Source organism: Micrasema longulum, unplaced genomic scaffold (genome assembly GCF_059751315.1).
Source record: "Micrasema longulum isolate JH-2025_06_02 unplaced genomic scaffold, ASM5975131v1 h1tg001627l, whole genome shotgun sequence".
In the NCBI taxonomy this organism is placed as follows: Eukaryota; Metazoa; Arthropoda; class Insecta; order Trichoptera; family Brachycentridae; genus Micrasema; species Micrasema longulum.
Genome location: NW_028278808.1, coordinates 61,163 through 88,006, shown reverse-complemented (window position 1 = coordinate 88,006; position 26,844 = coordinate 61,163). Strand labels below are relative to the sequence as shown.

Genomic DNA, 26,844 nt, shown 5'->3' with positions numbered 1-26,844 from the left:
TTCTTGATTCTGTCGATAATGCAAGTCTCAGCCTTACATAGTTCACGGATCTCGACATTTGTGCACCTATCATACATCGTTTTACCACACATTCGACTGAGGGATCTCAATTTGATAGCATTTAACCTACTTTCATAATAATTTTTCCAATTCCACACTTCACTCCCATACATTAGAGTTGGCACTAGAGCTCCATTGTGAACTGCTAGTTTTACCTCCTGCGATAATTATTTGTTTGTCAAAGTAGATTTCAGTGCACCGTTCACCCTGTTTCTGGCACTCATACTCCTTTCAATGTATTTTTTTATCTTTCCATCCCTAACGGTAAACATACTTCCCAAATACACTAATTCTCCTGATTCAGAATATCTCCGTTCACACTGATCTCACACTTAGGTATATTTTCATCCCTTTCAAAAATCATCACTTTCGAATTATCAACATTCATTGGCAAATCGCTTTTCTTGCATACATCACAGACTTTTGTTACCAAGAATTGCACGTCTTCTTTGCTGCTAGCAAGAAGCGTGGCATCATCAGCATACATAAGAAAATTACAGTTGTACCACTAATTTTTGCTCCCATTCTTAAATCTTTCAGTTCTTTCATACAGGTATCGATGTATATGTTGAACAACCATGGTGACATTACACATCCTTGTTTGACACCTTAAGGAATGTTAAACCATGATGTGAATGCCCCATTCATTATCACACATGCTGTGCTGTCTTTGTACAGTGACGCAATAGCCCTTGTCAGGTTACCATTCATTATACTCCGATAAAACCATCCACAATTTCTCTGTCAACTCTATCAAATGTCTTTTGCAGATCGACAAATGCGCAGAAAAGTTTTTGGTGTTTAGCCAGAAACTTTTATTTATTTATTTATTTATTTATTTATTTATTTATTATACGGCACAAGTGCCTTTTACAATTTAAAATATAACAATATAATGAGTTAGTTAGTGAAGAATCCGTGTAAATAGAATTCTCCTTTTGCGATTTAAATATATCAAATGCAATTTTCCACTCTCACTTTCCTTCAATCATCCTTTACCACTCCTTATCAATTTCCTTCTTTTCCTTTCCACTATCACCTTGTTTTGTCCATATTTATCTTATTTTAATATATAGTATATTTATTATTTGTATAGTTTAAACTTCAAGCCGTCGTCGCTTTATTACAGTATTATTTAGTGAATACATATAATTGGATGGCAGGCCCTACTATGTATACATTTTATATAAAAATAAAAAAAATATTCATTTAACCTGTACATCTGTTTGTATTCGAAATAAATAAAATAAAATAAATATTTTTTTTATTTATTTATTTATTTATTTATTTATTGATTTACACGACCAATGGGCTTTTACATATTTTAAAAATTACATTTAAGTGCAGCAGTGAAACATAAGTATGTAAGTTTGGTAAAAATAAAAGATAACATAAGAAAAGCTAAAAGATACAATAATAGGTAAAAATCAGGAAATGTACCAACATAGGTATATGGTACATAGAAAAATATTTTTAAAATTTACATATGAAAACATACACGCATACATATACATACATATAAGTTTATACATTATTAAAGAGATACATGAGAAAAAGAAATAGTAAATAAAGAAAAATATTAAGAAATTTTACATAAATTAATTTATAACCTTTTGAATACTTAACCTATATTTATATAAAGACAGACAAAATATATCAACTTCACCATACTCGTTACCTAGCCGGTGTAGTCTAGGTATTGGTGAATTGTAATAATAATTGTGACTGCCAGGAGATTAAAAAAATAACGTTAGCTGCCGAGTATTTCGAAGAGGTACTTTCAAGCTGATAACACTAGTTAATTCCGGGACGTCCAATACGCCATTCGCTATTTTATATAAATTTAATAAGTCATTTATAATTCTTCTTTTACATAGAGTTGACATATTTAGTGTACATAATAAATTATCATAATCAATATTTTCAGCGGGTATATTAAGTTTGTAATTGATGAATCTAAGGAATTTACGTTGTACTCTTTCTAACTTTAAAATATGAACATTGTAATAAGGTGACCAAATTGTTGAATTGAATTCTAAATTACTTCTAACCAAGGCAGTAAATAGCACTTTGAGGGTAGTGATGGAATTAAAATCCTTTACAGTTCGCTGCAAATATCCGAGACATTTCATTGCCTTATTAGTGATGGTATCAATGTGAGGAATAAATGTCAATTTTTCGTCAAAAACTATCCCCAAATCCTTTATTTGTGTAACTCTTCCCAGATTGATATTATTAATGTTGTAATCGAATATTATGGGTTTTTTACTTCTTGTAAATGATATTACACAACACTTGTCGACATTTAAATAAAGTTCATTTTTCTGGCACCAGTTGTACAGCCTTACCAAATTAGACTGAAGAACTCCACAATCGGTATCAGAGGTAACACTTTTTGAAATTTTAAGATCGTCGGCAAAGAGAAGAATGTCTACTTTCTCAAATATCGACACAATGTCATTAACAAACAAAGAAAACAGTACTGGTCCCAGGTGGGAGCCTTGGGGTACCCCACTAGATGCCTCAAACTGATACGAGTTATAACCGAATACTTTTACTAAGATTTTCCTTGATGACAGGTAGCTTTTAAACCATTTCAAGATATTACCAGTAATTCCCAGTGAACTAAGTTTGTGTATTAAAATTGTATGAGAAACCTTGTCGAACGCTTTACTAAAGTCAGTATAAATTGTATCAGTCTGATGACGTCTCTCCATTGATGTGATCAACCGATTCTGATGCAACATAAGGTTTGTAAGAGTTGATCTACCAGTTATGAAACCATGTTGTAACGGAGTGATAACTTTACTAATTTCATTGGTGAACTTAGTTAGCAAAACAGATTCCAGTAACTTTGGAATGGCTGACTGAATACAAATGGGTCGGTAATTGGAGACGTCAGTTTTATCTCCTTTTTTATAAATGGGGGTTAAGTATGAGATCTTCCATTTCTTGGGAAAGTTTCCAGTTTTCAATGACAAGTTAAAAATTTTTGTAAGTGGACCAGTTAAAGAGGGACAACATTGTATAAGAAGAAGTGTAGGGATATTGTCTGGCCCAGCGCTTTTTTTTGGATCTAAGGCACAAATCCCCTTTTTTACATCAGAATCAGTAAATACACAGTCGTTAAAATCAATTAAATCTGTATTATCAATACTGTGTAACCTAGAATTAGAAGTAGAACTATAAACACTGCTAAAGTAATCAGCAAATAAATTGGCAACTTCCTGTGGTGTGTCTGCCATTTTGCGTTTGTAATACACTGTGGACGGAATTCCAGATTCCCTACTGTTAAGAATCTTGGAAAATTTAAAAATATGTTGCGGCTTAGATGCAGCCTCGACTTCAAATTTACTTACACAGTCTTGATAACAGGTTTTAGAAAGCTGCTTAGACAAAATTCTCAATTTCGAAAATTCTTCATAATCTTTAATGTCTCGAGACCTTTTAAAATTACTATGAGCAATCTTTTTATGTAGTATAACTTCAATAAGTTTTTTACTAAACCATTTAGGAAAATGACTTGCTATGAATGTAGTTTTAGGCACAGATGACTCAATGGCAGTATCAAGGATATGATAAAATTGTGCAATTATATCGTCTACATTTAAATTTTGATTTAAAAAGTTCCAATCACTGCTAAGGATAAATGAGTTAATGGCAGGAAAATCTGCTTTAAAAAAATTTAATCTAACATCAGAGGTTTTGTACTTTGCTAAAATAAGGGTTCCAAAATTAATGCATAAAGGTGGATGGTATCTATCAATTGGTAAAATATTTTCATTTGCAAGTTGCACTGAAATGTTATCTGAATTAGAAAAAACAAGATCCAAGAGACGAGTAAGACAATTATAAACATAATTTGCTTGACGGAGATTTAAAAACATTGACATTTCAATTATCTCACTTGACCCATGGTCTATGCCATCACTAGATTTAGTGTTGATACCATCTGGATCCCACTGTATATTGGGTAAGTTGTAGTCACCCGTCAAAACTATAGCGGCCTCAGGATACCGCCTTCGTAGACATTCCACTTCCAAATAATGATCTTTGTAGGTTTGCGTATCAGACGAAGGGGGAATATACACACAGCCTATTATTATTTTTTCTCGTTTTGATGAAATCATTACAAAAATTTGTTCAAAATTTTGTTTTTTACATTTGAGCATTCGTGATGAGAACTTAGTCGATACTGCAATCAAAACTCCTCCTCCACGAGATCTGTTAGAAGCAAGTTTATCCCGATCATTTCTATATATCAGGTGGTTGCTAAAACCAAGTTCGGTATTGTCGATGTTGTTGTTCAACCATGTTTCTGTAAATGAGTAAATGTCGAAATCCGTAGTTGGTAATGCAGTTTTAAGTGTCTGTAGTTTTGTTCTCACCCCCCTTACATTTTGATAGTAGAGTTTGATGGATTGTCGTTTTTTGTAAACATTTTTACTATTTTAGGATTGTTATTTATGTACTTTATTGTGATATCAGTCTCGCCGCTTGCTTTCCTACTATCAAGTTCATTACGAAGTTCGATAAGCTGTTTCCTTTGTAATGAAGACTGATCCTGGTACATGCGAATATTATTTTTTAAAAGGTGCTTCCTACTCAGTAGTAGTCGTGACCATTTGACCTCCAAAAATTCAACTTTAATTGCTCGAGGCCTCTCTCCAGTATTTCTTCCAAGTCGGTATATTTTTATTTCTTGACTTTGAACAGAGGAATCAAGCTCAGACAGTATTTTCTTGACAGCAGAATCATCTTCCTTAATAGCTGTGGCTCTGGTCGTAGATTGACTCTCAGGTAAGTTACATAAAACAATATTTTTCTCCCTGTAACTTCTATCTTGGACTTCGGATACTAGATCACAGATATTAAAGACGTCGATATTAGTTGAAGAGGAATACTTCTTAATCGTAGCAACCTCAGTCTCTAATGCGCTCATCTTTACTGCCATTTGTCCTATTGTGCACAAAATTTCGTTGGTTTTTGGGACTACTTTCCCGAGTTGTTCTTTTGTAAATTTATTATTAGGATCCATTAGCAGTGTAGTCAATGCATTTATAGCACGCTTAGCATATTCAACGAAAGATTGAGCTTCCATATTTACTTTTAGTTTTTTTTTTTTTTTTAAAGTATAAAATACTTTTTCGTTTTTTTTTAATTGAAAAATGGCACTGCTGTGTTCGCCTGAGTTTGTAGCGGACTTAGCTAGCAAGTACCTACTCAATGCGGCGCTGTCAAATAGACCTCAGCCGGGACAATATGATTTATTCTAATGTAGGTAGACTCAACACAGATTTTTTTCGCATAAAATTTCAAATCCTTCGAGATTACAAGTAAACTAGTTGTAAAATATCTCACCAGGCAAAGATCGATTCCTTATAAATACGTATGTTTAAAAACAATAGTAAATATGCACCTTTAAGCTTTACTAACTGAATTTAAAGCGAGAGCAAAAATATTAGTACTTGCACTCTACAAGGTTTACACGGTATTCCATTATATTTCGCAAAACAAATATTTGCAATATGTATGACTAACGTATCGTCGTTTTTATTGGATAATGATAGTTGGAGGGCTGGCAATCCGGAAAATACACAAGACCTATGCACCACGGTGAGTGGATGATGATGATTTGATTATGTAATTATTTATTTAATATGAAATAAAAGAGATTGTGCAATGAATTATTGTATCGATGAATAAATATAACCGGTATCTTGCACAAGGCTTTCTTTCGCCGGAAGGAGTCGATCAGGTCAATAGACTTGTCGATTGACCTTACCAATTGCCAGTTTACCTTGATCAGTCACGTCTGCCTGCTATTCTGCGCTTTTCATTGCGTTCAATGTTAAATACTAAACTAAATTCTTCTTTGTCCGTTAAAAAAACTGTATATCGAAATACATCAAACATAATAATATTTTAGGACTGGATTCAACTCCCTGGGGAGCTGTTTATATTAAAATATTACAACAGAGATGAAAAACATTTAAGAGAAGGTAATATAGAAGTCTAGGCACCTACAGGGCTTATGACCTGTCAATGGCTGGTTTAAGTGGCCACTTTACACACTGTGTAACATTCACCATTCTGCCCATATTTAAACATCTATATTCCGAATTGCTTTATTTTTTTATCAATTCAACCGGTTAAGCTTACAAATATTGAAAAATGTATTGAATATCGGCCTCGTGGTGTGATGTTCAGCGCATTTGCTTACCATGCAAGAGGTATCGGGTTCGATTTCCGACATGATTGATATGAAATATTGATTTAAAATTGTGTTTTTACACTAGAATATTAACACCCTGGACTGGTACCTGAAGCGTAAGACTGATCATCTTACTTTCATGAAAGTTTTTTTTTTATCAGGATACCGTTTCCCCATTTGGAAGCTGACAAAGCTATCTTTAACCATCCATAAAGTAAAATCAAATTTTCTGTGTGAAATATTTAATAGTTTTTTTTTTTAAATTTGAAACGTGTTCGTGTGAAATATTAAAACACACTTTCACCTTGACCATCTCAGTAGTACACATAGTACTTACGAAGAAAAAAAACATGAATTACATGCAGAGTTATAGATAACTTTGATAGAAGATAACTTTAGTAACTTTCTTGTTATTGTAATTGATTGTAACCAGCGCCCAGACCACGAACTTTTGAGCGATATTACGAAGGCACAATTCTCTCCTATAAAGTATTTTAACAAGTCTGGAATAACATTAAAAATACAATATATATTTTGAGCGAATTTTTGCGATTCCAATTATATAACTATCAATACATTCAAAACAAATTTTCATAAAAATGAGCACATACAAAACGGTTCATAGTTAGCGCAACGTCATCGTCATCTTGATGTCACACGTGATGCCCGCTGTGTGTGCTTTTAATACACATTGCATACAAGTATGGCGCGAAAACGTCATACGTGCAGTTTGTCCCATAAGGCGCAAAACACCTCATTTTCGGTTAATTGTGGTTAATAATATTGGTTAATTGTGTAACACTAATAACAAAGTTTTATTTTCATAATAATTTATAATGAAGCTTTACGAAGTAAATGCCGATTCAATTAACAATAAGGAAATATCACAATTTTTTTTTTTCAATTTTAATTTAATCTATATATATATGTATAGTTGGATAATTTATTTAGCGCCATTTTTGTGAAAATCACCTCAAGGGCGCTGTACAATTAATAAATATCCCAGTACGTCTTGCAGCTACAGAGTGCATGGACGGTTAGGATTCTAGTTCCTCGTTTTTAATTGAGATCAATTAAAAATTATAACAGATAGGAGCTAGATTACAGGACGTCTTGCAGCTACAGAGCGCATAGACAGTTAGAAATTTAGCCCTCATTTACATTTTAAAAATTTACAAATAAATTTATTGTGTTAATGATATTTTTTAAAAAAATAATATTAATTAAAAAAAGGAGTAAGATTACAACATGTCTTGCAGCTACTAAGCGTATAGACGATTGGAATTCTAGACCGCATTTACAAAATTTAGGTATTTTAAAGTTGATATATGAAAGCTAGACTACCAATCATCGTGCAGCTACAAAGTGCATGGACGAGTGGAATTTTAGCAAAGTTAAAATGATATCAATAAATTTACCAAAAATAAAGCATAGTAGTAAATTTGTCAAGTGTTTATGCCAAGAAGTAAGCAATAAAAAACTAAATAAATAAAACACTGTTTCAACTCCATGGTTAACAAAGGGAGATATATGTCCGAAGAGAAGCTATTGTAGACAGTAGGGATATACCATCGCCATGTAGCCCACTGGGACACTGGCTGCTTGATAATTTCTGGAAACGCACGTGTGTAGTTACCGGGGAATTATGCCGATTGTTCGAACGACGTGGTGTCCATTTTGGTCAGTATTATTTCGTTTTATGAGACGCAATTCACTTTTTTACATGAATATTACACAAACGCGTGTATGAGCGGTTTGATTTATCATTTTGTATGTTATTAGAAGGCAGATATTTGAAATATTATATATTTATCAATAATAATAATATGACATACTGTCGTGTAGAAAATTTTAATTTAATTTAAATTCCCACGAAAACGGTCCATTGAATTGGCCACGCCCCCAATGCGTCACGATTCGGTTAAATTTTGAACTTTGTTTGCGACCGTTTTAATTTAAACAGAACATTGTCACGAATTTCGGCGTCACAGTTTTGGTAAAGACATATTTATTAATAACTTGATTTTAAAAGTTATGTATGAAAACATTTCTCTACAATATGGATAATACTCGTATTAAGATGTGGGAGACGCACGAAAGTAAAGTTGATGATTACACTTTAAGATATTATGACAATTGATCAAAGAATTAAATTCAATCTTGCCAATGAAATTACCAAAATTATTAAAGGAATAGTTTCGAGATATTTTCAAAACAAACTAAAAAATAATGAGTTCTTTTATAACTATGCAACAAGAGGATCTAAAAATATCAGACTAAAAAATAAATCAAAAGCGATGTCACAGAACTGCCTTATGTACAAGGCAATAAAGTTATTTGAGGAAATGCTGCTCCAAATTCAAATTTGCTTAGGCTCCATTTAAATATTTTTAGTATAAATTTTGTGACTGAAAAAAAAACTTTTTGAAACACTGTAAAATGAAACATTTGTCAGTATGTAATAAGTTTATGTTCCTTTAAATATGTTTATTTTATTATAATATAAAAATTTTGAATTGGTCAACTACATTAGGAAAATCCCTCTCCTCCACTCTATTTTCCCATCCCTTAACCTTCTTACGAGCTCTTTTTTTTCTCATGTATTTTATAATATATTATTTTTCTCTTTACTGTGTAACATTTTCTCTCATTATATTTGAGAAAAAATAAAATAAAAATAAAAATAAAATAAAAAAATATATAAAAAAATAAAAAATAAATAAATAAAAATAAAAATAAAAATAAAAATAAAATAAAATAAAAATAAAAACAAAAATAAAATAAAATAAAAAGATTAAAATAAATATAAAAATAAAATAAAATTTTAAAATAATAAAAAATACAATTTAAAAAATTTAAAATAAATAAAAATAAAATAAAATAAATATCAGAAAGCATAAAAAATGAAAAAAGTCTATATATATTTAAAATAAAATGTAAACAGTTCTTTGAAAAAAATACTTTGTTTTATTTATTGTAAATCGTGAACATATAGGATAGGTTAATATAATTGTACATATAAAAGTACAGTTTGAATATTATAAATTAGGGTAGTAAGTTTACCATAATAATAAAAAATGTTAGAATAAGTATAGATGTAAATATTGTGTTGTGAACATATATTAGTCTACGTTTATCATATAACTAAATAAATTAAAATAATAAAAGTACCCATATTGATTTTGAAAATACAATTAATCTTTTTAAATCTATTTCACATATTTTTATTGGTATTCGTAGCATGTGATATTTCCCTATTTAATATGAATGTGAATATTTTAAACCTATATAGAACATTTATCCGACATCGCACGAAAATAAATATCACAATGGTACTGGTGTTAACAAGAACAATCGAATTTATTAACTTTTTTTAAAATAAAAATTATGAAAAAACGTGAAAATTCAATTTAATTCAATTCATATATTTTTAATATAACATATACATTACAAACATATGTTCAATACGTACATGTTATAAAAAAGAAAAAAAAATACACAAAAGATACTCATGTCAAAGTAGTAGAAGAATCCTGCTCCGGAAAACCCCTTCGGATACATGGAACAGATCAATATCCAGAGCGATGTTGTTCAGCATAGCGGTAGCCCTTCCAACAGGCATACCCATAGGCAGGTCGGTCTTGAATATCGGAATTCGAAACAATCTATGCTGACGCTCTCTTAGGTAATTATCAGGAACATACAAACCAATGCTCATCATAATCTCAGAATTATCGATCATACCGCGCAACAATCGATTAAAATGTGTAGTCAAATACACATTTTTTCTAGTCTCTAAACTGTTGTAGCCAAGCAAACTCTGGAGAAACTCAGTCGGGTAGAGCCAAGGATAATACTCACACTCTTTTATTTAGAGATATCTCAGAAACTTCTTTCGGATTTTCTCTATCATAAGAGAGTAATTCAGTTCATGTGGCCCCCAAATCATCGAGCCACTCTCGAGTCTACTTCGCACCGAAGAGTTGTAAAGAGTTCTCAGTACGCGGGTGTTTTCGAATACCCTGGCAGTACGCAAAACAAATCCTTACATATTCAATGCATTACCACTGATTGTCTCTATGTGTAGGAGACGTATTGGTTTCTGTTTTGGAGGTAGCTCGCCATTAATTTTAACATACCATCCGAGAAACCGATCTCATTCAGCTTATTAAATAAGACATCATGGTCGACAGTATCTAAGGCCTTGGCGAAGTCATTGTATGAACAGTCTACCTGATGTCCTGCATCCAGAGCTTTTGTGACGTTGTTTGTAAGAACCATTAGATTAGTTTCAACCGAGTGGCCTTTCCTGAACCCATGTCGTTCATCAATAATAAATGGCTCTACTCGGGAAGTGACGATTCTACATTTGATAATTTCAAATACCTTCGCTGGTGCAGAAAGAACAGCTACAGGTCTGTAATTTTCTACTAATGACTTAGATGCACTCTTATGTATAGGTGTTACTTTTGACGTCTTCCCTTTAGCAAGAATATTATTATATAAAAGACCCTTTAGCGAGAATAGTTGCTCTTAAACATAGCAAACTGGTATGAAAGATGTCAATCTCTAAAATGATCATGTTCAACTGCCTGATTGGTCTTCCGATAACTTTGATACTAATTACTTTCATCACACAAAATATTTTTATTGTTTATCGTAAGCGCGTAAAAAATGCATTTTCTGAACTATCCACTTTTGACCGCGTTCGCTCCTGTGAACAAATAAATTAAACAAACGATGTTTGCTATCTTTTCGTAATATTTGTTATCTGCCATGGAGCTAATAACAACGGAAACGTGTTACTACAACTCAAACATTGACAAGGATCGGAAAATATTAGACAATGCTATGGAATTACGTCACCAAAACACACAATGGAAAATTCAAACGAACACTTCCATTATGTTAATGTCCGCCGCATGCGCGTACAAGCACGAAACCCGTTAAAAAATATTTGCAGGAGCATTTTTTTCGTGTAAAACCTTTTTTGCTTGTCAAAAGAAGCTCTTTTTTTGGTATAATGAAGCGTTATTTTTCTCAAAAAAGAGAAAGATTATTTATTTATTTACTATCGCCCAAAGGGCTTTTACATATACAGAGGTTATAAACAATTTACAAATAAGGGTACTACTTGCAAACCCGGCAAAATCCATCTTTCTTTACTTTTAGCAAATCACAGAAAACTGATACAATACTCAAATTAAACTTTTGTTTTCAATTTCAATTTTTTATTAAAATCAGTAAATATTTTATACGTAAGCAGTAATGACATAAGCATGATTATGTCAAGAAAAAGTAATGAAATAATTAATTTAGTTTTATACATTACCAACTTTGCAATATCCAAGTAAAGGTTGCAATGTTTGTAACAAACCCGATAATTTAAAAGGAGTAGTAGTTATTTTTAAATGTTTTAAATTTAGTAACAGAAAAAAATCGTGACGCTATAAGTTTATCAATGAAAGCATTGATAAAATTATCAATCATGAAGTAAGCGAATCCAATGTTCAAAAGAGAAACCCTTGTCGTAAATGTTAATGAGCGCGCAATCACTGGCCTTTCAATCAAATAACAATATTAACCGTTAAATCTCTCTGCATTATATGACTGATGTGACTTCTGATTATATCGCGATCTCTTTGCAAACTGCACCGTCAAAAATCCAATTTAAATTGGTGTGTAGTTGGTAATAATATTGACCTTAATACAGTAACTGTACACGTAACTTCTCAGTTACCCTGTTTGTGTCGGCGTGTCCGCCATTGAAAAATAATCTAACATGCAACATACATTTCATTTATGGGAAGATTAAGAAATGTAATAGATATAAAGAGTAGTGTTCTTATATATAAAACAATCATATGTCCACACATAAATTACTGTTCTTCTATTATTTTTTAATGTTATGAAGGAGAAATTAAAAATATACAAATTCTTCAAATTAAGGCAATGAGGATTATACTCAAAAGAAATAACTATTCTAATTTGGTAAGAATGCACAAAGATATTGGCTTGCTCACAGTAAAGCAGCAGATTACATTTTATGTAGCAATTTTTATACATAAAATAATAAAGCGAATGAATAAAATAAAAACAATAATTAAATTTAACCAACAATGTCATACAAATGAAACAAGAGGTAAAAAAAGATAAGATTACCAATGAGAAGAAAAACAGAATCTTAAAACTCATTGTACAAGGGACTGAAGCTGTACAATGAGTAACTTGATAAATAAAGGATGAAGGAAAAATCACTTTTTATAAAGCATTGAAATAAAGCAAAAAATTCGGAAGCACTTTTTCCTCAACCTATAATAATCGTTTTTTTTACATTTTATAATCTTTTTTTTTTCCCTAAAAATTGTTGGAAAAAATGCACTTCTCTTCTCTCCGATGCAATATGTATACCTATATATTTTTTTCTAATATTTAAACATATTTTTATTTCTTCTTTTTAATTATTTTTTTAAAATCATTTTGTTTTAATTTTTTCTTTCATTTAAATTTATTGTATTTTATTAAAAAACTTATGAAAATTCTATTGATTTCATGTGTACAACTAAAAATTTAATAAAAATATCGTGTCTTTGTGAAACTAACAAAATAAAATAAAACAGGTGATTGGTTCTTACCTCGCCCTCCCAGAACACCATTTTCTGTATTTTCGAGTCATGTCTAAAGTTGGCGGCGTAATACGCTATGGGGAATGGAGGGGTGGTGTCCCTATAATGGACAGCCCTTATCGGTTCTATCTCTATCCTCTTGGTGGAAGTGTAGACCGAACACTGGGATTGCGACCCCAACCAGAATGTTCCTCCCCAGTATAAACCGGATTGTGGCACCCCGGAGGCATCTAAAACTGAAAATATAAATCTTAAGTCAGTTTAAATTATGGCCTTTGTATTTAATATTAACTATAACTAATTAACTAACTCTAAAACTTTACAAGCAGAACTAAAAGAAGAATACATGCATAAGGTATTTTTTGGTAATAGAAAATATGACCACATTTTTGATTATCGTAAGCAACTGAAATGGCTCAAAATTAGACAGCGGAGAGGCTATCACTCCCTCATTATAGTCCTAACGCTCCTATATACCTGCGTGAAAAATTTCAACGCTTATCAGTTCATGGTTTACCTCTTCATTTTAATTCTCAAAGCACTCTATTAATACCCATCCACAATTCCTCTTTCTTCTCTAACTCATAAAATGCACATGCGGCTCGACTGTGGAATCATCTCCCATCCACCATCAAAGATGTTACTACATTATCTTTATTTAAATCACGTCTGAAGAAACATATCCTTTCTCTTCCTTAATCTCTCCTCTTTTCTTTTTTCCTTTTTTTTCCACATTGAGTAATAGTTTTGATTTAAGGTAATTTATGAACACATACGTTTATTTCTATTTTTATATATCTTTGGCTTTTTAATCTTTTTTTTTTATTGAATATGTTCTGTAACTTGAATTTTAAAAATAAAACTTTTATTTTATTGGTTGGTTGGAAGAAATTGCCATTTGGCAATAAGCCCGCCAATGTACAAATAACATTATGTACAAAAAGTTAAATAAAAAATACTGCCCAATGTTCGATAGGCCGAGATGGGAGCTGGAATGCAAAATGAACACTCGGATTGCTGAGACAAATAACCTAGCTGAGCTTCTGAACTGTAATGATACACGAAGAGAGACTGTTTGATTCGTTACAGGGACGATCAAGCAGGCTAAGTTATTTAATGGCGGTACTTAGCTCATTTTGTTTTTTTTTTTATGTCCAACCTTTATGATTACTATTTTTTATTATTTGTTTATGTAATACTTCAGGTGTTATTTTTTTTTTTTTTAATTATTATTCCGCTTTTACTTTAAGTATTGTTATCTATAGTGAAAAAAAATGTTTAAGCCAACTAAATATATCAAAGATAAATATATTCGATGAAACCTTACATATAACAAAAGCAAGGTACAAATAATTTGAAACTATAAAAAAAAATTTAAAAAACTCCCTGGGGAGCTATTAAGATGAAGAGATGAAGAACATTTTCGAGAAGGTAATATAGAAGTCTAGGCATCTACAGGGCTTATGACCTGGCATTGACTGGTTGAAGTGGCCACTTTATACACTGTGTAACATTCACCATTCTGCCCATGTTTGAACATCTATATCGTTACAATTATTTCATCTATTGATGTTTGTGAAGTTAAAGAGCTTAAAACTTTATTTACGCGGGTGAGATACATCTTATTGAATTATTTTACCTACAAACTAGAAAACACCTGAATTTTTTTTAAATTTCTATACTCCTTCATGTACCAGGTGGATTCAATATAACAATATCAACAATATTTTAGGTTTGTTCTAATTTTTGTAGACAAGGACTGGATTCAACTCCTTGGGGAGTTGTTAATATTAACATATTACAACAGAGATAAAAAAAAATATATAAGATATTACAGAAGTTTAGGCATCTACACAAACATCAACAGATGAAAGAATTTAAAAAATATTTTTTTTTTTTTTTATCAATATTCCTACAGAGATGAGGTAATTTTTTTTTTCAAATTCAGGATTATCGATATTCGAGCGTTTACAGGGCTTATGACCTGTCATTGGCTGGGTTGAGTGGCCGTGTGGCTGTGTCGATATTCGCTAATAAGCGGAATGGGGAATGTTGTAAAACGTAAAGTGGCCACTCAACCCAGCCAATGACAGGTCATAAGCCCTGTAAACGCTCGAATATCGATAATCCTGAATTTGAAAAAAAAAATTACCTCATCTCTGTAGGAATATTGATAAAAAAAAATATATACCTACTCCCCCTCGGGAGAAATCCAGATTTGTGTATGTACAAAAATACACATACCAAAAAATAAATATATATTTGTTCAGATATGGGCGGAATGGTAAATGGTACACAGTGTGTAAAGTGGCCACTTAAACTAGCCAACGACAGGTCCTGTAGGTGCCTTGACTTCTATATAAACTCCTCTAAAATCTTTTTTTATATCTGTTGCAATATGTTTATAACTAATTTCTAATGTGAATTTCCACAATTTTCAAGGGTTTTTGGAGTGTAAGACATTCCATTTATAATTAATGTATCGTTACTGAGCACAAATTAAAATATAAAAAATCTGTCATTATTAGTTTGACAAGAGACAGTTTTATATACCCATACCAATCAAAAGTTATATCTCGACAAAAAAACACCGTTACATTTATACGCTAATTCCTTTACTAAAGTTATGTCTTAAATATATTTTATTTTTATTTGCTTTTTTATAAGGACAAAGATCTAGAATATTAAATCGGAATTTATACAAGCAATTCTTGGGTAAACATGTGAAAAATTAATCGTAATAATAAAAATTAATTAAATTAATAAAATTAGTCTTTTTAGCATCGTTTGATGCAAGTTTGTCAAAAATAAGAGCATATTGTAATATTTTTTACTTTTAATATTTTTTTTCCCGAAGTTGACGGTACATGTGTACCTTTTACATATATTTTTGTACATAATATTATATTTCGCACAACAATAAGATAATAAAACAGAAAAAAAAACAATTAGAGATAGATGGATAACTTTTAAGAAAGGGGAGTTTTTTTTATTTTAATAAATACGTAATGTGATTATACTTAAGAGTCAGTGATATAATATGTTTTTTTTTATTTTATTTTTTATTATTATTATTATTTGCACCACAACAGGCCAGGAGGCCCAATGAGAGTGATGAATTACAACACAGAACACCGAGGCTTGAGAAGAATCACATTCGATTTTTGAGTTTCCACCGGGAATCGAACCCGGAACCTTCCAATAGTGAATCAAGCGTCTTGACCACAACACCGCGGAGGCCGCCCGATTATGTTATAATAATACAAAAGAACGCTCTGTAATAAACGGTATTAACATCAAAGTTTAGTACTTACTGAGAACTTAATTAAAATATTGATTCTATTCTATAGCACTGAAAAGTTTTTTTAGTGATAGGGAAATATCGCTTATTTTTACATTTTAAAAGTAATAAGGATCTATGAAATACTGTTCAATAAAAAAAAAAAATTTGCTACTTAATAGCAGCTTAAAACGTATTTTTAATTCCCGTTAAAAACGGCCATTGCGTTGGTCACGCCCTTAATACGTCACGATTTATGTTTATTTTCAACTTTGTTCCTAACCAATGCCAAACATGTCGCGTTTTTCTAGTGACATGTTTTTTTACTATTTCTTTTTTGATGTTATGTATGAAAACATTTCACCACAGTATCCATTTCGATTTTGAAAATACAACTAATTATTCTTAATCCATTTTGTATATTTTTATCAGGATTCGTAGTATTATTATTATTTTTTTAACTTCAACTGAAATACTTCTAAATCTGCGTGATTATTGCCTCGTATGTTCGGCATACTAAATGGTATAATCAATGTTCCATCATTACTGAGACAAGTAAAATTTAATATTCCGACTTGTAGATTAAGAAAAATGAAGTACCGTTCATCGATCAGCATAGAACAAATTATGGCCTTGATTCTCCTAGGGTCCGGGCATGCCTTTGTGTATTAATGTGTCAATGAATGGAACTCTATGCATATTCGTCATAAATCTAAATAAATTATTTTCAAAGGTAACTTACGTTTTATCGCCCATCTCGTATTGTTGTCAACTCCTTTGACCACGTGTCGCAACTCTCTGTAGCACTGAGAGGACCAATTATTCTTTCTGGAAGCAATCAACGCTAGACCATAAAAAACCGACTGCGTCTCTAATCTTTGATCACTTTCCGAAACACAATTCGAAATACAAAAACAGAACAATAAAACAAAAGACAAACGGATAGCTGTCATTTTTAAATAAAAATTCGTCAAAGAACGATTTTATTTTTTAATTCTTAAACTTCTTCATTTTTGATAATAGAACAATATATTGTTTTACCACGTGTAACACAAAATCACATTAATCCTTTTTTAATCGTTTTTTAACAACTTTCACTCCTATAATAAAATAGAAACGCAAATTTAGTACCTCATAAAAACAGTAGTCTGTTCATAGAATTTAATTCAACTATTTTGCGGTTCAAAAAAAAAAAAAACGGTTTTTCGAACACAGTCCGATGTATTCAAATATGATTCTACGCTCCTTCTAGACTATTCTTTATAATATGAGTCAGTTATTGTTAACGTGACATCAGGTTTTATTTCACTATAAAAAATACACCAATTTAAGAAAAATAACATTTAATAAGCTTTCCCATATCTTCAAGTCGATACGTAACATCTTATCCCTAATTAAACTTAAATAACTATATTATACTTTATGTAACTCAGTAAGGCATAATAAATCAATATTAAAACCTCTCGAATATGCTCAAAAATCAATAGTTAAAATAATTTTGAAAAAGCCCTTCAGGTACCCCAGCGTCAAGTTATTTGAGAAATTTGAGATCTTAGATATAAGGCGATTATATATTTTTAGAATAATAATGTTTGTGAAAGCAAAGGTTTAGGTAGAGAAAAATCGGAAAATTTATTCAAAAACATTCAAAACATAAACAAACAAACAAACAAACCATCACGCCGTTTTCTCGTAGGGGTAGTCAGAGAGAATAGAACGCCATATCACTCCATCTAGGTTTTTTACCTCTATCTTGGATTTCCCACCTTTTAAATAATAAAAGCTTAATCCCAATTTCGGTCCAAAAACTCCCAAAAATTAACTGTTTAGCAAACTAGTTTTAAATATTTATGTTTCTGTCCCCTGTTAAAATAATTATTTGATCTTATCTTCAAAATATGTTATGAATAGTATAAAACCTGTAAACGTTGTAAATAATTTACCACTCTGGAAGATGCCTACTTAGGCGAAAGCGATCGTTGGTCAAAATAATAAAAAGTAAAACTAAACCAAGAAGTTTTACTGATAAGTTTATTTATAATTTTATCATAATCATCAGTAATGGTTTTGTTTATTTTGTATAAAAATTTTTGCCTTAAAACAGGTTGCACCTAATGATGTAATCATGTAATAACTTATATTTACATATAAGTTATTAATTTGAAAGATACTTGGTACACTTCCACTTATTTATTTTGACCAATTAGCGCTTTCACTCTCTATTGGGCATCTTCAGACTGGTGAATATTATACAGTGTAAGGATAATTTATATAAAACTAAATATTATCTTAAGTGTAGGTACATTTAAAAAATAAGTTGAAAAATATACAATACGCATTATTGCAATGGAACAGAGTGAGACAAATTATTGAAACATGTGTTGGCGGTGTACTTCAAGAGAATATTCTATTATATGAAAAATATTTATTGTTTTATTACAATGTACAGGGTCTAACTAAGGGGGCTAATAAGGGTGAGTTTTTAAATTCTATCTGCTGATTTATTAAAATTCTATCGCTATTATTGGTTGCACCTAGTTAGGTAGTCTAGACATGATCCATGTTATTTTTTGTTAATAAACCATGATTATAATTATAATTAATCTTGCTGTGGTCCCTTTAACCCCTGCCAGCAATACCACTACTAAATTCCTTTCGATGACTATTTGAACATTCAGGTAAGACCGCATTGATATTGATTCGGCACTAATCACTTGATTTGTGTTCCATTCAACATAGGTTCCGGAACTTATCTTGTATTTGGTAGGAAATAGTGGTTTTTACTTGTATACGCTAAGCTAATGTGTGGCAGTGCGAAAGGCGCGATGTACAGCTTTGAATTCAGAGTAAGCGGCGTGAATAAATAGTCATTTTTACGCGTTTTGCGCGACAAAGTTTTTCGATAATTTTTAGAACACGATTTAAAATTTGCTTTGCATGTAGAGTCATCTTTATTTTGTTTATTTTAAAAAAATAAAAATATTTGCATTCTTATGATATACACTAATATTGAATTTTGAGGGCCATTTTCAACGAGTTATAAATAACTCACTATTAGAAAATGTGATCAAGTTGGGGTAGAGTGGGATCTGAACCACGGATCTTTGAGCCGTGAGTCCGAGACACTAGCCACGGGACCATAACCCGACTGACCAAAATTTTCATTTCATCTCCGTTATTGTTTTACATATTACGTTATAATTAACTGGTCTTAGAAGCACAACAAGTTGCAAGTTGGGGTAGATGGGGCTTGAACCTCGAACCCAATTCAATTCAATTTTGTAAGGCTGCAAAATCACCCCTGAGTATCACCTGCTAACGTCGCTTAACATAAAAATTCTCGATTTCATTGTAGTATCGCGGCTGCGCCATAAATGTATAATAAAATTATTTGGTTTATTTCGTTCATTACTGGGGTGGATAACGCGTCGGGTATCTCCATTCGATATTTCTGCTATTTACTAATACACTTCAGGTAGATTCCGAAACATCCCGAACGGATAACGAATGTGCCCACGGGACCACAACCCTGTTCTTTAATTTTAAGATGTATTTTTCAAGAAAACTATGAGTTTGTTTGAAATCCAAAATATTGTTTAGAGTCATATCATTTTAAAAATTTAATGACTTTTTAACGAGTTTCCACTGTTTTACTGAGGTACACAATTCACAGAAATTATATCAAATTCACTTTGATTATGATTACACTGCGCGCTTCACCGTGTCGCGATTATGTATTTCAATTAAGATTATAATGTACTACTAAAGTTACAGTTCTGTAAAACGTGTTTCTCCTCTGAATACCTGAGGAGCAATAAACTAACTATCTCTGATACAAACGTCTAGTTAAAAAACGAATCTTCAATGAATTTGGCCGAAGCCAAAGGTGATGAAACGGGGTATTATCTGAAAACCCTGTGATGACCAACACTTAAATGACTTTTATATTTGTTTTTTGGGATGAATCTTTGTATGTATAATTCTTCTTTATGATTTTTGCTATTTCGAATATACCACGTTATCTCTATTTTTATTATTATTTTATACCTACGTATGTAAAGTATTAAAATCACAGATTTATTATATGGAACAATTTATAAAACAACTATTTTATGTGAATAGATATATTGTTATTATATTATTTCATAATTTTGTAATAGAACCTTAGAGTATATACATATACAGATGTATATACTCTAAGAATAGAACATTGTTATGTTAAATGTATTTATGTTTATGTTTATAAAAGGCATTTGTGCCGTGTACACTAATAAATAAATATATATAAATAAAGGCTTGTTTCGAAATACTGCTATTCGTCTACTTACGACCGCGATCGGTTCCGGCAAAGAGGTTGTAAATCGATGTGGTCGTAAGTCGGATCATGCAATACAAATGCGATGGTATTTTGACGAAAATGAAATAACGCGTCCACCCCAGTGAGGAAAAATATTTTTTTTACTAAGAAAAATGATCACGAAAATAGTAAAAGAATAAATAAATAAATATCGCATTTTCCAATGGAAAGGACGATATAGATTTTTCTATCAATATGAAATACCTTCTCTTAATGACGTCACTGCCCTTCAATCTGAAATTCTGTAATACGGTGCTTCGTACCACAATAGTTGGATTTTAGGGACTCTTGCCACAAAGCGTGTTTTGTGAAGGAGGGTTTTAAGGCTGTATAATTTTACAATTATCACTGAACTCCTCCTAAATGGCTTAACCGATTTACGTGCGGTTTTCAGTGAAATGTGGATCTTTGCGCTGCGCATAATAATAATAATAATGTTTGGATAATTTATACAGCGCCATTTTTGTGAAAATCACCTCAAGGGCGCTGTACAATAAATAAATATCCCAACACGTCTTGCAGCTACAGAGCGCATGGACGGTTGGGATTCTAGTTCCTCGTCTCCAATTATGATATATTACAATTATGATATATATGAGCTAGATAACCGATCATCTTGCAGCTACAGAGCGCATGGAAAATAAGAAATCTAGCCCCTGTTTACATTTTTAATTTGAAAATTTTTATTTGACAATGAAGTTTAGAGTTTAAGTGATAATTTAAAAACGAAATAAAAAGCAAATTTATAAATTTAGAAGTTAGATAACAACAAGTCTTGCAGCTACTGAGCGCATGGACGGTTGAAATTCTAGACCCCATTTACTAAATTTAGATATTTGATAGTTGATAACATTTACATAATATGATAGCTAACATCACAAAAAGTCTCGCAGCTTCAAAACGCATCGACAAATGGAATTTCAACAACATAAGAATGATTTTAAAAAGTTAATAATAAAAAATAATATAAAAAACAATAATAATACATGTTTGTAGATATTAAAATTTTCAATCAAATCTGTAAAAAAAAATTTAGAAGCATAAATCTTTTTTTCATTGACCTACCAGAGTTGCATTCGACGAGAATGCAGAAACAAAAAAATTGAAGGATGTTGTTTTTTTGTGTTTAAAAAAGATTGTTTTTGAATGTTTACAAACAACATTCGCTTTTTATGGATCCGAATCAGATTATTTCCTTACACTCCTTATAATGTCTTCTTATTTATTTATTTTTACTGGATTTTTGGTAATACTAAAATAATATTAACTGACAATCAATACATTTTTGAAAATCGCATAGCAAGAGTTTAATATTTGCAAAAATAATTCTACATTTGAAAATAAATTGCATTATTTTTTGGAATTCAACCATAAACAAGTACCTAGGTACTAATTTAAATTCAATATTTGAATATTATTAATATTTTTTTTTGGAATTCAATCATAAACAAGTACCTAGGTACCTACTAATCAATGGAAAGTATTTTCCAAGCTAATTGTAGACAAGCCAACGTTCGGGCAGGACAACGTCTGTCGGTTTCGCTAATTAAATATAAATTTTACAAATTTCTTAGTCAAAAACATTTCTGTACCTCATAAGATAAATTGCGGGAGTCCACTTTTTGGTGTTTTCAGGTTTAAAATTTATTTATTTATATACGCTGTCGAAATGCAATCTCTTCGACCAGTGATCGCCAAACTCATTAGTCAAAAGAGCCAAAGATCAGCATTACAACAATTATTAATAACTATTTTGAGGGCCAAATTAATTTTCATTTCCTCTTAAAAGCCAACGAACCTTATTATGAAGCAGAAGATTTGCTTATTCACTCTCTATTTAAAAAAATAATATGAATTGACTATGATAAAGAGCTTACGTTTTTGTACGACTATGTTGACAATCTTGATTACCAATTGCAAAGCATTGAATTTTTTTCTGGAAATTTCTACGCACAAAGCGCTTCTTGGTAAATGATGCGATGGTAAACTTGTATCTCGTGATCAATTTTCGCCTTCAAAATAAAAACAAACCTTTTCTCACTCGGGTAATATTTTTTGGCCTATCAGTTTAAGGGGATGTTTCTCTGTGCATTTAATGACAACATTTGCAATATATTTGCCACGTGTTTAACCTGTCAGTGACTATAATCCTAAAAGTTCTTCATTAGGAGTATAGGGGCCGTTGACAATGTACGGAAAAAGTGAATCTTAGGCTGTGTGAGCCACACTCGAGTGGCAAAAGAGCCACATGCGGCTCGCGAACCGCGGTTTGCCGACGGTCTTAGACGAATGTTTGGGAAATCAATGTATGACAGGGTTACGAATGATGAAATCAGGCGAGAATGGTAATCAGAGTCAGGTATGATTGATAAGATTAAAAAAGGGTCTCCAAGATGGTTCGGTCATGTAGAACGAATGGATGATGAAAGACTGGTAAAACAAGTATATATGGCAAAAATGAGCGGTAATGTGATGACGACCAAGGAAGACGTGGCATGATCAGATAAACCAAAATCTTAAATCTGGTCATGTCAAAAGCAGACAGAACCGAAGGGCTTGTATGACAAGATGTATAAATGTGGAAGGGGCTAGACATTTATGTCAGGATAGTCGTGTGTGGCGCTACATTTTCTCTGCCTACTCTTACAGTGAAATGGCGTGATGGTAGTAGTAGTAATATACACGACACGCAGTGTCTTTTACCATGCAAATAATACCTTGTGTGTAAAAATAAACACATCAAATAATATATAATCATGGGACAATAATATACAAAAAAAATCCGAAATATAATTATACCAAGTCAAAGAGATGTTAAAAATAACAATCCAAAAAAGTATACAAAAAATGTAAAAAAAGTAGGCAAAATAAAATTTCAATATAAAAGGTAATAAATATTTTTATACAGGATGTACCAGAAGTCGACGTCAAGCCGGAAATAAATTATACGGCAGGGCAAGTCATACTTGTTATGAAAAAAATGTTTTAGAAAAATATAAGTTTAGTCTTTTTTATATTATGTGAATAAAAAAAAATCTAGAAAATCAACACCTTGTGATGGTCTTTTTACTCCCGTCACTACAAATCTTTTTTTTTCAATTTTTATTTTTACTGTGTAATCATTAATAATGCCTCTGCAAATTGTCGCCTAAAATTTAATTAAGCTGTTCCAGCTTGGAAGAAAGTGTAATTTTTTGCCCAACCAATTATTTAAAATTAACGTCTAATTTTTTTAACATTTTTCTCACAACTAACATGGCTTTCCCTGTCATCCGTTTCCGGCCTGACGTTGACCTAAGAAATGAAAGTTACCGTTCACCATCTTTGAAATAATTAAATAAAATTAATACTTATAAATGCGAAATATACGAGACTGGACCGGCTTCAGGACTTTGGAGCAGATTTTTCGGGCAGCACAGGACAGAGAGATTTTTGCCAGAGTGATTGCCAACGTTGGAGATACCTGACAGGGCACTAAGTTTATTTTTTCTCTATGTTAAAAATATCAACAATGTCTAAAAAGTTATTGCCGAGTACATGTAGTCGATTCAGAATAACATTGTAAGAGTAGGTATACCATTCGTGATTTTTTGCAACTAAACAGAGGTGCTTGACGAGATATTCGTCCAGGTACCTTGATGTCAATGAGTGCTTATAGTTTTCGGCAGTCCCATCTAAAGTTGACAATCTTAAATAAATTCAATGAATCTTCAATTTTCCTTCTCTCAGTTTTTCTTATTTCTTCTTCTTCATCCTTTTGTCCTCTACAGCTGGATATAGGGCTCTTGGTTCTATTTTTCTCGGTCGGTTGCTACTTGCAGCAGCTATGTCGTCAGACCATCTATTTTGAGGTCTTCCAACGCCTCGCTTATTCTTCCAAGGTCTTCATCTTAAAATTTTAGGGGGCCATTATGTATTCTGGTTCTGTTCCTAATTTCTTCATTTCTTGTTATGTCTCTTTGGCTTGTACCAAGCATGGATCTTTCCATGGATCGCTGTGTGCATTTGCACTTTTCTACATTTCTTTATGTGGAGGTTATGGTATCTAATGCATATGTCACTCAGTTAGTTTTAAAATGCAAAAATTATTTAATTAATATAACATTATTAAATTAATTTATTTGTACTTTAGAGGCAGACGGATGCAAATCTAAACGTAAAATGTTTAAAACAAGCCAAAGAATCTACTTTCCATAAGTTATTTCTAATTATTCATTGCATTAATTTGTAGTTTTAGTATCTTAATATACTGGTTATTTCATTATGAGACTTGTATTTCTTCAAACTGAATGGACATGATCAAAAACTGGATACGAAAATCAAAATGTCATTTTATCAAATTCTTAATTAGCATCCGTCTGCCTCTGAGGTACAGATATTATGCAACAAAAATCTGTTCCTCAGAGGCAGACGGATGCGAATCCAAACGTCAAACGTTCAACGATAGCCTAAAGAATCTACTTTCTCTAAGCGATTTCTAATAATTCAGAATATTAATTTGTATGTTCAGTATCTTAATACATCGGTTCTTACATTTCTTCAAAATCAATAAACATGATCATAAACTGGATATGAAAATCAAAAAGTCATTTCATCAAATTTTGGATTTTTATCCGTCTGCCTCTGAGGTACAGAAATTATTAAATTAATATATTATACGATAAGCTGTATAGCTACACAGCACAAACTATGGCTTGCATGCAACAATGTCCCGATTGTGTCGCATTGTAAACTCGAGACAAGATCTGGACTTTTTTGGTGTAAGTCTTTATAGTTTTAAAAATTCACTAAGATATACCGGATCTTGTCTTGAGGTAGTAATTTATTTTTTTTGTCCTTGCTTTAATTTAATTTAGTTGTATTTTATTTTATTAATGCCTGTATTTATTATAAGAAATTGTATTTACCATCGTTAGAATGGACTGCATAAGTCCGTCAAATAAATAAATAAATATACTTGAATAAATCTTTAAGTTTAAATAAAAATCTGAAGTGCAGGTTGTTTTCATGCAAAAAATATTATAGTCCTAGATATTTTATTCTAATATTCTATTCTATAATTATGAAAATATCATTATTGTTCATTGAAAGTTCTTTGTGAAATCCCACAATTACGCAATCTTGTTTCCGGACCAGTTTTTTTTATGTGACTCCCATGGAATGTGTATCCCGTATCCTTTAAGGTACAGATTTAGTTTATTTTGAGTACCTGTCTCCAAATTTTTATAGACAAAACTGGATTACTCCTTGGGGAGTTATTAAGATTGAAATTCATTGCAGAGGAAAAAAAATTCCCTTACTCTGTGGTACTAAAGTTGTTTAGTTGAGACGAGTAATATAATATAAAGCACAACAACCATATTATATAAAGCTAGAACATCATTCACAAATAACACATCCTAAAAAGGCTATAAAAAAATGGATAGTGGAGCTAGGTAGAAGTAAAATGGATTGTCTCATTCGCCCATACCAATATTGCATCAACTGCTCCACAACTGTATAGCTTATGTTAGGTTTTTTTATTTTCATTGTGTGTTTTGTAATATAAATAATATAGATGTATATAAATACCTTGTTTTTAAAACTGTCTGAATATTTGTTAATTATGTTTGTTTTTTAAGTGAGTCTTCTTTGTTTATTCTCAAATGTAATAAAAAAAAAACTAAATTGTTAAGTGTCCTCGGCACGGGAAACCCCAGTGAGGTCACATTATTTTTATTAATAATTATAGTTTGTAAACGAAAAATATGAATAAATAAATAAAAAAAGACAAACATTTGATTTACAAGCAACTCAAATAAATAAAAAATCGTAATGGAATCTCCAACTGAAATTTTATTTCCCAAGGAAACCATCTCTAGAAAATCTTCCAAAATATTAAACACTCTTAGAAGGTAAAAGAGAGGTGCCTCTGAGCAAAATTTGAGTGGGTTTCGGGAAGTGAAAAAATAACAATTTCAATGGCTACCTGTGTAAATGTTACATTATTTATTGACGTTTTCATTTTATACTTTATTTCATCATCATCATTCATTTTCCGCACCTAATGGTGCATAGGGCAGCCCATTGGTTCACCAATCACAGTGTATCTATGTTTTGTTACATTAAGGTAAAATGATCAGTCTAATGCTTCAGGTACCAGTCCAGGGACTATGAAATATTCTGGTGTGAAAACACCCTTTTAAATAAGTATTTTATATCAGCTGGACCTGATCACCTTCCCGCATGTTTTCTCATAAATTCTGCTAGTACTATATGTGTACCAATCACTTTGCTATTCAAAAGATCTCTCAAAGAATGCACAATC

At 31.4% G+C, this 26,844-nt stretch overlaps 1 protein-coding gene across 1 annotated transcript in view; it reads right to left on the bottom strand.

The window, feature by feature from the left end:
* The window catches only part of LOC148274534 (nose resistant to fluoxetine protein 6-like), a 63,588-nt gene extending 46,319 nt beyond the window's left edge, over positions 1–17,269 (bottom strand). Inside the window, exons 1-2 of the mRNA XM_088236972.1 lie at positions 16,923–17,269; positions 12,910–13,136 (exon numbers count right to left, since the gene is read on the bottom strand). Of these exons, the coding sequence (XP_088093098.1) occupies positions 12,910–13,136; positions 16,923–17,133 (438 nt within the window). The 5' untranslated portion in view covers positions 17,134–17,269. The remainder of the gene's footprint in view (positions 1–12,909; positions 13,137–16,922) is intronic.
* Between the last annotated feature and the right edge of the window lie 9,575 nt (positions 17,270–26,844).